Source organism: Natrix helvetica (genome assembly GCF_964273705.1).
Source record: "Natrix helvetica genome assembly, chromosome: 2".
NCBI classification, from domain to species: Eukaryota; Metazoa; Chordata; class Lepidosauria; order Squamata; family Natricidae; genus Natrix; species Natrix helvetica.
Genome location: NC_138552.1, coordinates 164,155,302 through 164,167,845, shown reverse-complemented (window position 1 = coordinate 164,167,845; position 12,544 = coordinate 164,155,302). Strand labels below are relative to the sequence as shown.

Here is a 12,544-nt window from a genome sequence, read left to right as displayed (position 1 = left end):
CTCGAGATGGAGAAAGGAAATGGCATTAACATGCTGCCAAGATGTCAAAACAATTCAGTAACAGCTGGGGGGGGGGGTTGATATTGGCCCATGGTTGACCCAGCCTTCCGTAGAAAATTTGAACTGAAGCCATTTTACAAAGCCTCAATGTCATTTCATAGTTATGTTTTTCACAAAACATGACAGATTCATACACATTAAAAATGGATATATGTATTTTAAAAAATGTATACAGGTAGTCCTCGACTTACAACTATTCATTTAGTGATTGTTCAAAGTTACAATGTCACTGAAAAAGCTATTTTTTTACACTTCCGACTGTTGCAGCATCCACATGGTCACATGATCAAAATTTGGACACTTGGCACCTGGCATGTATTTATGATGGTTGAAGTGTTCCGGGGATATATGATCACCTTTTGTCACTTTCTGACAAGTAAAGTCAATGGGGGAACCAGATTCCCTTGACAAACATATTACTAAATTAATTGCAATGATTCACTTTACAACTGTGCCAAGAAAGGTTGTAAACTGAGGCAAAACTCATTTTACCACTGTCTTGCTTAGCAGTGGCAATTTTGGGCTCGAATGTGGTCATAAGTTGAGGACTGGCTGTACTTTGTTACTCACGCTAAAGATTATAAAGCGCAGCAGAAGGGTCTCATCTGTAGAGCACATGTTAATGGACAAAGTGAAGTGAGCCAGAGTAATTCCCATGAAGTGAAGCATTCTATAGACTGCACTTCCCAAATCTGGCATCCTCTAAATATGAGTGACTTCAACTCCCAATATTCAGTGTCAGATTTGCACAATTACGGCAGGGAAGGTCAGGAGAATTCTAAGACATCTCCTGGGCACCAAATTTGGGCTGTCTCTTCTAGACCCATTAAATCAATTGAATATAAACAGTCTAATGATTGAGAGCTTAAGAGTTCTACCCCCACAAGTTAATTCGAGGACAAAAGCCAACTAACTCCAGAAATTTATTCAAGCCAAAAGTCCAGGTAGTCCTTGACTTACAACAGTTCATTTAGTGACCGTTCAAAGTTACATCATCACTGAAAAAAGTGACTTATGACCATTTTTCACACTTACACCCGTTGTAGCATCCCCATGGTCACATGATTTACATTGGGACGCTTGACAACCGACGCACATTTATGACCCTTGCCATGTCCTGGTATCATGTGCTCGCCTTCTGACTAGCAAAGTCAACAGGGAAGCCAGATTCACTTAACAACTGCGGTATTCATGTAACAACTGCAATGATTCACTTAAGAAGTGTGGCACGAAAAGTCACGCAAAATGGGGACAAAACTCACTTAACCCATTTCTCACTTTGCAACATAAACTTCAGGCTCAATTGTGGTCGTAGGTGGAGGACTACCTGTATTGCTTCAGTTACCAAATTGCTAGTTTGCTATATCCTACCAACCGCTGTCATCAGTTCAGAACAAATGCTTTGCTCCGTGTTACCTACCAAAATAAAAAAATGACCCTGCGAAGGATTAGCGAAAACTAGAGAAATGGCAAGTTGGCAGTTGAGGTGGTTAGGCATGGCACAGACCGCGGTATGCAAGGGGGCGGCTACGCCTGAAGTGCCAAGAGACCGCTCAAAATAACACGCCATCCTTCAGATGCAGAACTAACTCCCCACAGTCCCAGTCGGGCCATCCCACTCCAGTCCAATCACCTTGGTGGGACCAACAGGCATTCGGAGCCCCCAGGCCCCGCAGTAAGCAGCGCACGAGCGAAGGGGCGGGGCAAGGGAAGAGGCCGGAGAAAGAAGGGAGGGCCAATTGGAAGCATAGCGGTAAGAGGCAGACAGTAGGGGAGTAGAAGCCCCGGATCTTGGACGTTCGAGCCGAGGCTCGTTGCCCCGAGTCGACGACGGGGGGGGGGGGGGAGAAGGAGGAGATTAGAGGGGAGAATAGAGGCCGGGATCGCAGTCCCCAATCCGTCAACTGGCACCCCGATACAACTCGCCTTCGTAGGCCGCGAATCTAGCCACCGCCGCCACCGCCCAAATACGACATATTTACCTGTGTTGGCCAGGGACTCGCGTTCCCTCGCTCGGCCAGGTGATTGTTGCACTGGGGCTTTTTCCCCCCCTTCCTCCCCCTCGCTTACGTCTGCCTCTTCTGGCTCCGCAACCCTCCCAGGCCAGGGGAGGGGAGGAAGGCTGCCGTGCGGAAGTGGAAGGGCACGAGGGAGGGCTGGAAGGGGGCGGAGACAGAGCGGGTGGCTGTTACTGCTTGGCTGGCTCCAGGAACCACGTCCGGGTTTCTTCTACCCTCTCTCGCTCTCGCTCTCTTCTCCGCCCATTTTTTTCCTCCCCTGCCCGGAGCGAGGAAGTGGTTCTTTCCGTTTCTCGCACGCGCCGCTTGCTTGGCCCTTCGGACGCGTGCCCGCACTTGCCTTCTAAGCTCACTTTGCGGGGGCGGGTCGAACGTGGTGGTGGGGGGGAAGAGCAAGGAGGCAGGCGGGGCAAAGCGACCTGCGGAGGCCGCTTTCACATGACGGGGCTGTTTACTCGGCGCGCGTGCGCGCATGCGTATCCTCGAGCGTTTTGTTTCCCTCCTGGGAACCGTTTGTGGTGAGCGGGTCACGTTTTCCGTCAGCGTCCTGGGCGAATGTGCTCAGTTCCACTTTGGAAGTTTTTCTGAAGAAAATCCGTTTGTGTGTTTGTGTGATGGTGAGAAGCAGGACTTCCCAAATCCCATTTTATATCTGCCTTTTTTGAGAAGGAAAATGGAGCTGTAGGTAGCAATTTTTATGCTACTGGGGGAACAAGGAGCTACAGCTTTGAACATAGAAGGGGAGAATAATAAAGAACGACCTAATGTAAATGAATTTGTCTCCAGAGCCATATGGATTATATCCTGGGATAGTTAAATAATTAAGCAGAATTGATCGAAGAATTGTTCTCAGTAACCTTTGAAAACTTTATGTCTACGCTAAGCAAAGTCCTTGAACAGATAGAATGTTGTATTTATTGAATTAGGTAATAATATTAACCGTTAAATATATTTTACATAAAAAACCATTAAAAAAACAATAGAAGTATGATGTTTAAAAATGCATCTTCAGCATCTGGCAAATAATTTTGATTTCACAAACCCCTGAGAAGAACTTGGAAAATCCCTCCAAGAATTGAATGGACCAAACTTTAAGAAACCCAGGCATACACAGACAAAAAAGTAGATTGATTTCAAGGTGACTAAACAGGTGCATTTGAATACAGAGAAAAATAAAATATAAAAAGTCCAATTTTCATTGCCATATTCCAAAACTTAGCCACTGCAACAGAGAAGTGGCTGGCTAAGGAATTTTGAGAGTTCAAGCCCATAGCTTGCCCACCCTGGTCTTAAAGAATTTTCTGCCATTTGAGCTAGATTCCCTACTTTCTATTCCCCGTGACAGGCCTATTTGTTTATGTGAGCAGTTGTTGCTAAGGCACTGTATAAACAATAATTGTCCTCAAGCCAAGCCTTATTCCTGGTGATTACATAGACAAAATCAGTTTTCTTGGTAACTAGTTAAATTCATTGCTGTTACAGTTTGCCTTCCCACTCCAATTTGCAGACATGGGATCCTCTGGTGGTCTGTTATTCAAATGCTAATCTGGCCTGCCTTGATTTGGCTCCAAAATTCAAATAGGATCATCCAGGTGCTAAAAAAAAAAGCCTGTTTGCTGTTTAAACCCTTTTACAGTTTACCAGTATAAAATGCTGGTCAGTAACTGTAAAGAAAAAAAATCAGTTTGGTAAACCTCTAGGAATTACAGTACTGAACATGATAAATGCAGTTTTGTTAGTGTGAGATTGTACATGATTAGAAGTAACTTTTTATTATGCAAACTTTAAAATCCCTAAGACCAAGTTAGAAAATGTATTCTTTTCAATGAGTAGAGATTTTTAACATAAACGGATCACACCATTATGGACTACATACAGTTTATTCAATTGGAAACACGCCCAGAAGCAAGTTATTCTGGCTGTTGCAACAAAAATAGCAAAATCTAGTTGCTCCTTAGAAATTGAATATCAACAAGATTAATAAAGTGCTACAGTCATGGTGTCTCTCAAATGGTGATTTTTGATATATTGGTAGTTCAAAGGGAATGGGATGTACAAGCATGAAATCTTGTGATATCCATTAAGCCAGTATTTCCCAAACTGGGAACCTTTAAAATGTATGGAAGTCAACTACCAGAATTCCCCCTCCTTCCCCCAGTATGTCCATTGCTAAGAATTCTAATAGTTAAAGTCTGCACATCCTAAAAGTTGCCCAAGTTGGGAAATATGGCTTTGAATTGCTGCAAAAATCATACTGTACATAATATTAAATAAATATGCGCACAAAAAATTATAAGCTGAATCCTGATATTTAAGAAATATATACATTAAATAGCAGTGAGTCTACTCTTCAAGAGGTATTTATTACATGAGGACAAAATTGGCTTCCCTGCTTAGTACCCTCTTTCCCTGAAAATAAGACCTCCCCGGATAATAAGCCCAATTGGGCTTTTGCGTGCATGCGCTAAAATAAGCCCTCCCCCCAAAATAAGCTCTCTGAAAATATTGCAACACAGCAGCAGTCATGAGGTGACCATAATCATCACTTCCTGTACCTCAAAAATAATAAGACTTGCCCAAAAATAAGGCCAAGCGATTTTTGCATGCACTGAACCGGCATTAATGCTGGGAGCAACCCACCCCTGGATTACATCTGCTCTGTCAGATGTATACAAGTGGTCCTTGATTTACAACAATTAAATCCAAAATTTCCATTGCTAAGCATGACAGTTGTTAACTGAATTTTGCACCATTGTACAACCTTTTTTTTGCCATGGTTGTTAAGTGAATCATTGCAATTGTTAAGTTAGTAATGTTTCACTTTCAGTAAAAGATAGAACTTGGATTTTTTTGAAGATGATAGGTAAACTGAGTAAGGGTTAGGGTGGAATGTAGTTAATGTAGGAAAATATTTATATGTACAAAATACTTGTTTATGCATATACTAATTAATACCAACAAAAATGTATGGCCATTCTAAGATCAGTTATGGAATACTAGGTATGATTTTGGGCAATTTCATAATATGGACAGATCAAGAGTTTAGAGTTTAGAGAATGACAATAAAGATAAAGGGGTGAAGATATATCCTATGTTTTTCAGCAGCAGGGTCTGGGAGACTATAAGAGGTTCCCCAAATTTATCCCACTAGTTTATTTTAGAATATGGGAAACAGAATTAATATGGTCCAAAGATAAAATACCATACAAAAATGGTAGCCTTACAAACATTAAGCAGTGAAAAAAGTAAGGTTCTACATTTAGGCAAGAAAAACAAAAATGCACAGGTACAGTATATGTGGTATTTTGCTCAATATTAAGTGTGAGAGGGAATCATTTAAATATGAGCCAACAGTGTGCTGCAGCTGCCAAAAAAGCCAACAGTTCTAGGTGGCATAAACAAAGGGGATCAAGATCATATGAAGGGTTAACACCACTTTATAATGCCTTGGTAAGGCCACACTTGGAATATTGCATCCAGTTTTGTTCGCCATGATGTAAAAAAGATGCCGAGACTCCAGAAAGATTGCAGAGAAGAGCAACAAATATGATTAGGGGACTGGAGGCTAAAATATACGAAGAATGGTTGCAGGAACTGGGTATGTCTAGTTTAATGAAAAGGAGGAGTAGGGGAGACATGATAGCTGTGTTCCAGTATCTCAGGGGGTGCCACAAAGAAGAGTGAGTCAAGCTATTCTCCAAAGCACCTGAGGACAGGACAAGAAGCAGTGGGTGAAAATTAATCAAGGAGAAGCAACTTACAACTAAAGAGAAATTTCCTGAGTTAGAACAATTAATCAAAACTTGCCTCCAGAAGTTGTAAATGCTCCAACACTGGAAGTTTTAAGAAGAGATTGGATAACCATTTGTCTGAAGTGGTGTAGGATTTCCTGCCTAAGTAGGAGGTTGATCTAGATCTCCAAGGGCCCTTCCAATTCTTATTCTATTCAGTAATCTTCCTACAGAGCAAAAGGTGAAAAATAACCTGAAACTAAGAGTTTTTCTGCCAGCACATTATTCTGGCTGAGCTGCGGCTACCAGTGTAATTGCAGTGAAAATACCACCAGGATCATTTCAGGAATAAGACGTAATGGGAGTTGTCTAACATCTAATTGTCTGTACATCCTGAAGATTCAAAACATGAGCCCATTTGGCATCTATATCACTGTATTGGAACAGCAATTGTTTTGACTAGAGAATGTTCTTTTTGTAAAAATGTCTACACAGTGGAACTAACATTCTTCAATGACTACACACGTTTGAGACAATTCTCTTGAAAGCAGAATTTTCACACTAATGGCAAAACCAAGCTGGTAAAAACGTTTCTGCCAGATTAAGCAACTGCACATTCCAGAGTCCAAACAATATGATGCCTGAAACGCAATCCTGAAGACCTGGCAAAACAAAGAATGATAGGGAGAGGCAGACCCTCTAGAAAGAAACTAGCAGAGAGAGAATAGCAGGTAACCAGTTTCTTATAAGTGGCTACAGCAGCACTATTTTGCTGTCTTCAAGCTTAAAAGGAAAGCAGTTTGTGTACATCTATATTTGTGAGATCATTTTACATATTCAAATGCATTTTAAAGTGTTACTTTGTGACAAAGAAAACATTTTTTTTAAATTGGAGGCCTTTTCAAGATTAAAAAAAATGACCTAGAACAGTGATGGCGAACCGGTGGCACGTGGAGCCATGTCAGGGCACACGAGGCGCTGGCCAGCTGAGTTCACCCTTTTTTAAAGCCATTTTGCGCCCTACCCAGGCTCCAGAGGCTTTATAGGAGACTGGGGAGGGCGAAGAGCCTCCACCGCCCTCTCAGAGGCTTCATGAGCTTCCCTGAAGCCTCCGGAGCACAAAAAACCAGCCCGACGGGGAAACCGGAAGTTCGGGAACAGACTTCCTGTTTGCTCAGAGGGTCGTTTTGACTGCTCCGGGGGCTTCAGGGAAGCCTCCTGAAGGTCCCTGAAGCCTCCGGAGGGCTTCCAGGGGGGCGGGGGAGGCTGTTTTCGCCCTCCCTATGCTCCTATATAGCCTCTGGAGCTTGGGGAGGGCAAAAAAAGCATGCAAAAATGGGGGGGTCGCGCCTGTAGTGCGCGCATACACATGACCCCCCCCTGTGCTCCCCCCACTTATGGCACGCGAGCCAAAAAAGGTTCACCATCGCTGACCTAGAATCTTCACTTAACGACAGCAATGGGGACTGTTGTAGCTAAACAATTGGAAAACAGGGTGTCATGCTTTACCACTGCATCACTTAACAATAATTGGAAACCAGAATTTCCATTACTAAATGAGGACTACACATCCTATACTCCAAACGGTCCTGCAGGAATAGCAAGTTAAGAGAGAAATTGTATGGGTCAATTTCAGCACAGTTAAGCATACTTTTTAAAAATCCAGTGTATCCTTAAGTAGAAATACAGGAGATTTTACATTACAAACTGAATAAATCATTGTACAAAACCATTCACCTTAGGAGGATTAGTGTCTTTCTTACATTATGTTTCCCATTTGAAGAACTTCAGAGCAAAATTTTGATAGAAGTCTATTTTCTCATTTAAAAAAAATAAAAACCACACACACACAAAACCCCTCCCCCCAAAAATGAAGGAAATTGCAATGCAGGTTTGACTTTATTTAGATATTTGAGCTCTCGCACTAAATTTTACAAGCTGGTGAACACTGGCAAATTATTTCTCCCACAGTACTATAACCACACATTCCCAAGACAGTATAAATATATGGTTGAACATTAATACACACCACCATTTTATCAATTACATAACAAATTATCAAGTATCCAAATATTAAGTTACGCAGCTCAAAAGGCATACAAAATATTACAGAGATCCACCAAATTCATGGTAGAAACTCAAGAAAAAACAAAATCACCTTCAACAAAGCAATAGTTGGTAAACAACTTCCAATAAGTACAGTAAAAGAAATTACAAGATCTTCAGAAATATGATTAAGAATTTTCAGCTACAATAAAGCATTTCTACATTAAAAAAATATTTACTAAAGTAAAGGGCATATTCTATACTTCCTGCACAAGACAAAAGGCAACATTTTACTAGAAATATTAATTAGTCCCCTCCCATTCTTTTATAGGCCTTCTACTAAAGTCGCACATTAAGTGCCAATATATATTTATTTAACTGTAAGGCTTTTTGTCTGGAGTCATTAAAGACTTGTGTGCTTCTGTACAGCGTGACGTATTACTTTTCCATTAATAACCAGAGAATGTTTTGTGAAAGAGGGTTTAAGTAATAAAAGTTTAGACACCAAAACTGACTAAGTCAGTAAATTGTGTGCAAATCCTGATAATCATTATAGTGTGACTTTGGGAGACAAACAGTGAATAGGCAGATTACTCTATGAAGCCCTATCCACCAAATCAGAAGACAGTTAGGAAAAGGGCAAAGGTCCATATAGTTGTAGTTATATTACACTGTGGTATACAGAAATAGTGTATTGGGCGTTTGGCACCTAATCTCTATACATGTTCTGATATAACTATTGGGACGTCAAGGAAAAAACTGAACTACATGATTAAGGATAGTTTAATGATACATACAGTAAGACATTTTAAAAGGCCATGTACATTTGTTATCTAAACAGATCATCTAAACAAAGTTGCTCCCCTGCCAACATTGTGGCCTACACCTATAGAAGCTTCATGTAATCTAATTAGACATACATGTAGTTTTCCCATGTAACCTGCCCAATTCTACTTTTAGTCTTCTATTTCCAAAGCAGCAATCAAGGCAGCTTTGTTTTTACTGAATACAACAGTTGTTACGATGACCATTTGAATCTTTAAAACGGAGGCGCATTTTGGGACGATATTTCTCCAAATAGAGAAGCTGCTTGCTGTTAAAAGCTCCACGTCGCTTCCTAAAAAAAGCACAGAATGTATTAATCAAAAAATGTTGTTCAAATAGCAACATTATCCCTTCATACTTTCTGTTCAAGATAGCAGAATTGTTCTTTTTTATGGCCCATTTTAAGTTCCTTACCCAACTTTTACATCACAGTATTTAGTTTACTACTCCTGCACTGCAATAAATTATATATCTATATACTTCACTGCAGCAGACTATTTGAATTATTCTAACATCAGAACAATCTTACACTAGAAGAGAGGCAGCTGTCTCTGTCTGCAACTCATTAAGGCAGCCATGTCTCCCTTCAGAGTACGTGGCACAATCCTAAGAAATGCTGGATGAAGTTGAACGTTCTTCATTCTTAAACATGGCTCCTGAATCAAATCCAAAGGGACCATTCTGAAAATTATTTCAGAAAATCATTTGAATTAAGAAACGAGATAACTGTTTCAACACTTACTGTCTTATGAACTGCACCGCATCCTCATACTTCATTCCACATTCAATAAGTGCAAGGGCAACCAGCACAGGGGCCCTAGGAAAAAAAAAATGAAGTCTGTGTGCCTACCATTAACAAAGGATATCTTATAAATAAGCCTCCCACAATGTAGGATTGTCTAACAATATTTGGAAGATGAAAAATATATTTTGTCTCAAGAACAAACTACTGCATCCAGAAACGTTTGATCCATTTTAAGACAGTTTGGCAAAAGCAATATTTAGATTGTCAGAATTGCTTTGGGTTTTGCATAAAATAAAATTCAGTTGGAGTAAGTAAGTAAAGTTGGTGCCGAATGCTCCCTTCTTCCCTCAATGTCTATTACTATAGTGTGGAAGCTGTTCTAGGAAGGAGCAAGAAAGATGTATACTAGTCTTGTCATTCAGTTCCTCCCTTTATCCACCATTGCCATTATTTTTGTCCCTACTCTTCTCCCCCTTCCCAAAACCACTTCTGCCTACACAAACATCTGAGGTTACTGCATTTAAGCAGGGGCCACCCAATTGCTATTACAGACACAGAATAATCCATACATACCTAAAACACTATTTCATATACCATTCCTAACCACTAGTCAGACCAAGTGGGCACTGTAAGATGACCGAAACTGGAGAAAGGCTAATATGCTATTAAACAGAATCTCAGTAATTTAAGACAATCCAGCTCTTATTTTTGTGCATCCCAATGCAATTAAGTTTACATAATACTAATGGATTCAATTAATATATTCAGAAATCTAAGTCAAATTAGTTAATAAAACCTACCAAAGAACAGGATTTGTTTATTTTTTTGCCAATTCTAGTTCTACATAACTATCAAGTCAAACCTTTATGATGGTCATAGACGTAATACAAAAGTTTAGTTTTTATGACTTTAAGGTTTCGATTTACCTTCCAAGACCAGCAACACAGTGTACAGCAATGCAACAGCCAGGCTCTTCACGAAATTTAACTTTCAGAAGATTTAGCCAATCATCAACAATCTGAAGAGATGGTGGTGCCCCATCATCAAAAGGCCAGTCCTGGAAAGTATGCATTAATTGTTTTAGGTCTCATATTTCTCAAAATCACAGATACAAGCTAATAAAAATTGTTATTAAATTGTCAGATAATGTCGCTTTTTACATCTACACTTCTGAGAAACTTCTATTATGCCAGTGCTGCTCAGTCACAATAATAGATATTTCCATCTCACTTGTTTAAGTGGTTAACTGTCATGCATCCAATACACAAGTATTAATATTTAAGGCACAATATATGAAGTATTTTAAGATCTACCCTAAACATGCTTTTAATTTATCATATTCATATGGACACCCATCTCAGACAATATGACTTTGGATGGCAAACAAAACAATCATAAAAACATTTAAAAATACAAAAAAAAAAAAGTATTAGAAAAGACCAAGATAGACAGCCAGTTTGATCTAATGGTTAAGGCACCAGACTCGAAACCAGGGGACTATGGGTTTTAGTCCTGCCTTAGTCATGAAAACCAGCTGGGTCACTTTGGGCCAATCTCTCTCTCTCAGCCCAAAGCATCAGCTTTGGGCAACAAGCTGGTTGATTAATTCCTGTCTACCGAATGGACCAACACTTGGTTAATTTGGGAAAATAAGTGAGCCTTGCACTTGCAACAAAAATGCTAGGAGGAAAATAAATCCTGAGAGATAAGATTATAAACAATGGAGCCATCTAGTCAAATTACCATTTTCTCATGATTGGTCAGGCCCAGATTCTTGACACAACCAAGTTACAATGTATTTTTGAAAGGTCTGGAAAGATGGGGACTTCAGGAGGAATGATGTTCTACAAGGTGGATGCCACAGTAGAAAAAGCTATCTCCTGGGTTCCATCTTCCCATTCCACAGATGGGACCCACAATATGACACTTCTGCCAGACCTGATGGAATGGGCACAGGTAATTGGGAAGGCACAGTTCCTCGCTTTTTAACTTGTGTTTGTGCAATACCATACCTGATAGCAACTTTGTCTGGCTGAAATTTTTTCACATTTTCATTTCATTCATTTCACATTTTGTATTATTTTCAGGCTGCATGCTATTTTTTAAAACTATATCCTCCCATTCCCAGTAAGATTAGGTATTAATTCAAACATTATACTTTAATGCTCCGGATTAATGTATGCTGAATAACAAGGACCACAATAAATTTCACAGGCTAGTATCTCAAATTGTTCAAGTAAGCTACTCACCAAAACCTGAATGCCTTCTTTTTCTAATGGAGCAGTGTCGTAAGTGGCTTCACATACTCTTACTATTGTAGTTACTCCATACTTCTTAAGTTCCTAAAAGAAAATCAGAGTTAGGTCTTTAACTGAATCAACTATGCGAATGTTTACAGTTTGAGTACTATACTTGGGAAGAAGTTAACAGTTCAGCACACTTAAGTGATTTGTTTTGCAGAGTATCTCAAATCTTACCCACTATAGTAAATCATAATATAACCCCCCATGCAGCTTGAGCTGCCTTTATGCAGCCTCACCTTGTTTAAATGTATTTAAATGCACTCTATTAATGAATCACCAAGACAATCATAAACAAATCTGAACTGTTTTTTATCTGACCAAACAGAAAGATACTGAAGCCAACTTAAGGAACTGAAACATACATTTTAGGAGACCACTATGATTTTAAAAGTTAAAATCACAGAATAAATCAGCATTTTGGACACTATTTACCTCTATGAACTTGTTTAAAGTTGCATTGGTTGGATTATGAGTGATAAGGAATCTCATGTTCTTGTAGGTGATTTCCACAGGAGCTGGGCGGTTCATTCGGGCCATGGTTTAATTTAGTTAAAATGTGCAATGACTGACAGTTTCTTTTTTAAAAAAAACCTAACTGATTAGTGGAGAAATTAAAATCTACTTCACAAAAAGCCACTAAAAGTTTCCAGTGCCAACAAATATGAAGTTGGGAGGAAAAGGGAATGAAATGAACCTCCTAACAAGAAGCAGCAAATCTTCAATCTTGTAATACTGAGGCAAAAAGAAAGGCAGTGCACTGAGGTTACCCCATCCAGGTCAGAACTCCTTTGTAAAATGCGCTGCCAATTTCAATCC

At 39.8% G+C, this 12,544-nt stretch overlaps 3 protein-coding genes across 6 annotated transcripts in view; 1 reads left to right on the top strand and 2 right to left on the bottom strand.

The window, feature by feature from the left end:
- PHF3 (PHD finger protein 3) overlaps positions 1 to 2,432 on the bottom strand; it is a 62,697-nt gene extending 60,265 nt beyond the window's left edge. For 2 of the 4 annotated variants that reach the window (XM_081941750.1, XM_081941751.1), the window contains exon 1: positions 2,043 to 2,432. The gene's annotated coding sequence lies outside the window, so the exon portion shown is untranslated. The remainder of the gene's footprint in view (positions 1 to 2,042) is intronic. The other 2 variants (XM_081941748.1, XM_081941747.1) reach the window with 2 other exon arrangements.
- The window catches only part of LGSN (lengsin, lens protein with glutamine synthetase domain), a 383,291-nt gene that overhangs the window by 290,403 nt on the left and 80,344 nt on the right, over positions 1 to 12,544 (top strand). The gene's annotated exons all lie outside the window — the stretch shown is intronic.
- PTP4A1 (protein tyrosine phosphatase 4A1) lies at positions 7,690 to 12,300 on the bottom strand. Its single transcript, XM_081941757.1, has 5 exons — positions 12,161 to 12,300; positions 11,675 to 11,767; positions 10,352 to 10,482; positions 9,423 to 9,497; positions 7,690 to 8,972 (listed from the first exon to the last, which is right to left on the bottom strand). Exons 1-5 carry the CDS (start codon positions 12,263 to 12,265, stop codon positions 8,855 to 8,857), a joined length of 522 nt encoding a protein of 173 aa, XP_081797883.1. The 5' UTR covers positions 12,266 to 12,300; the 3' UTR covers positions 7,690 to 8,854.

Coding starts and splice junctions, on each gene's coding strand:
- PTP4A1 (XM_081941757.1), bottom strand. CDS start 12,265: ATGGCCCGAATGAACCGCCCAGCTCCTGTGGAAATCACCTACAAGAAC. Junction 11,768..12,160: donor CTTTAAACAAGTTCATAGAG/GTAAATAGTGTC, acceptor ATTTTCTTTTAG/GAACTTAAGAAGTATGGAGT. Junction 8,973..9,422: donor GCGGTGCAGTTCATAAGACA/GTAAGTGTTGAA, acceptor TGCTTTTTTTAG/GAAGCGACGTGGAGCTTTTA.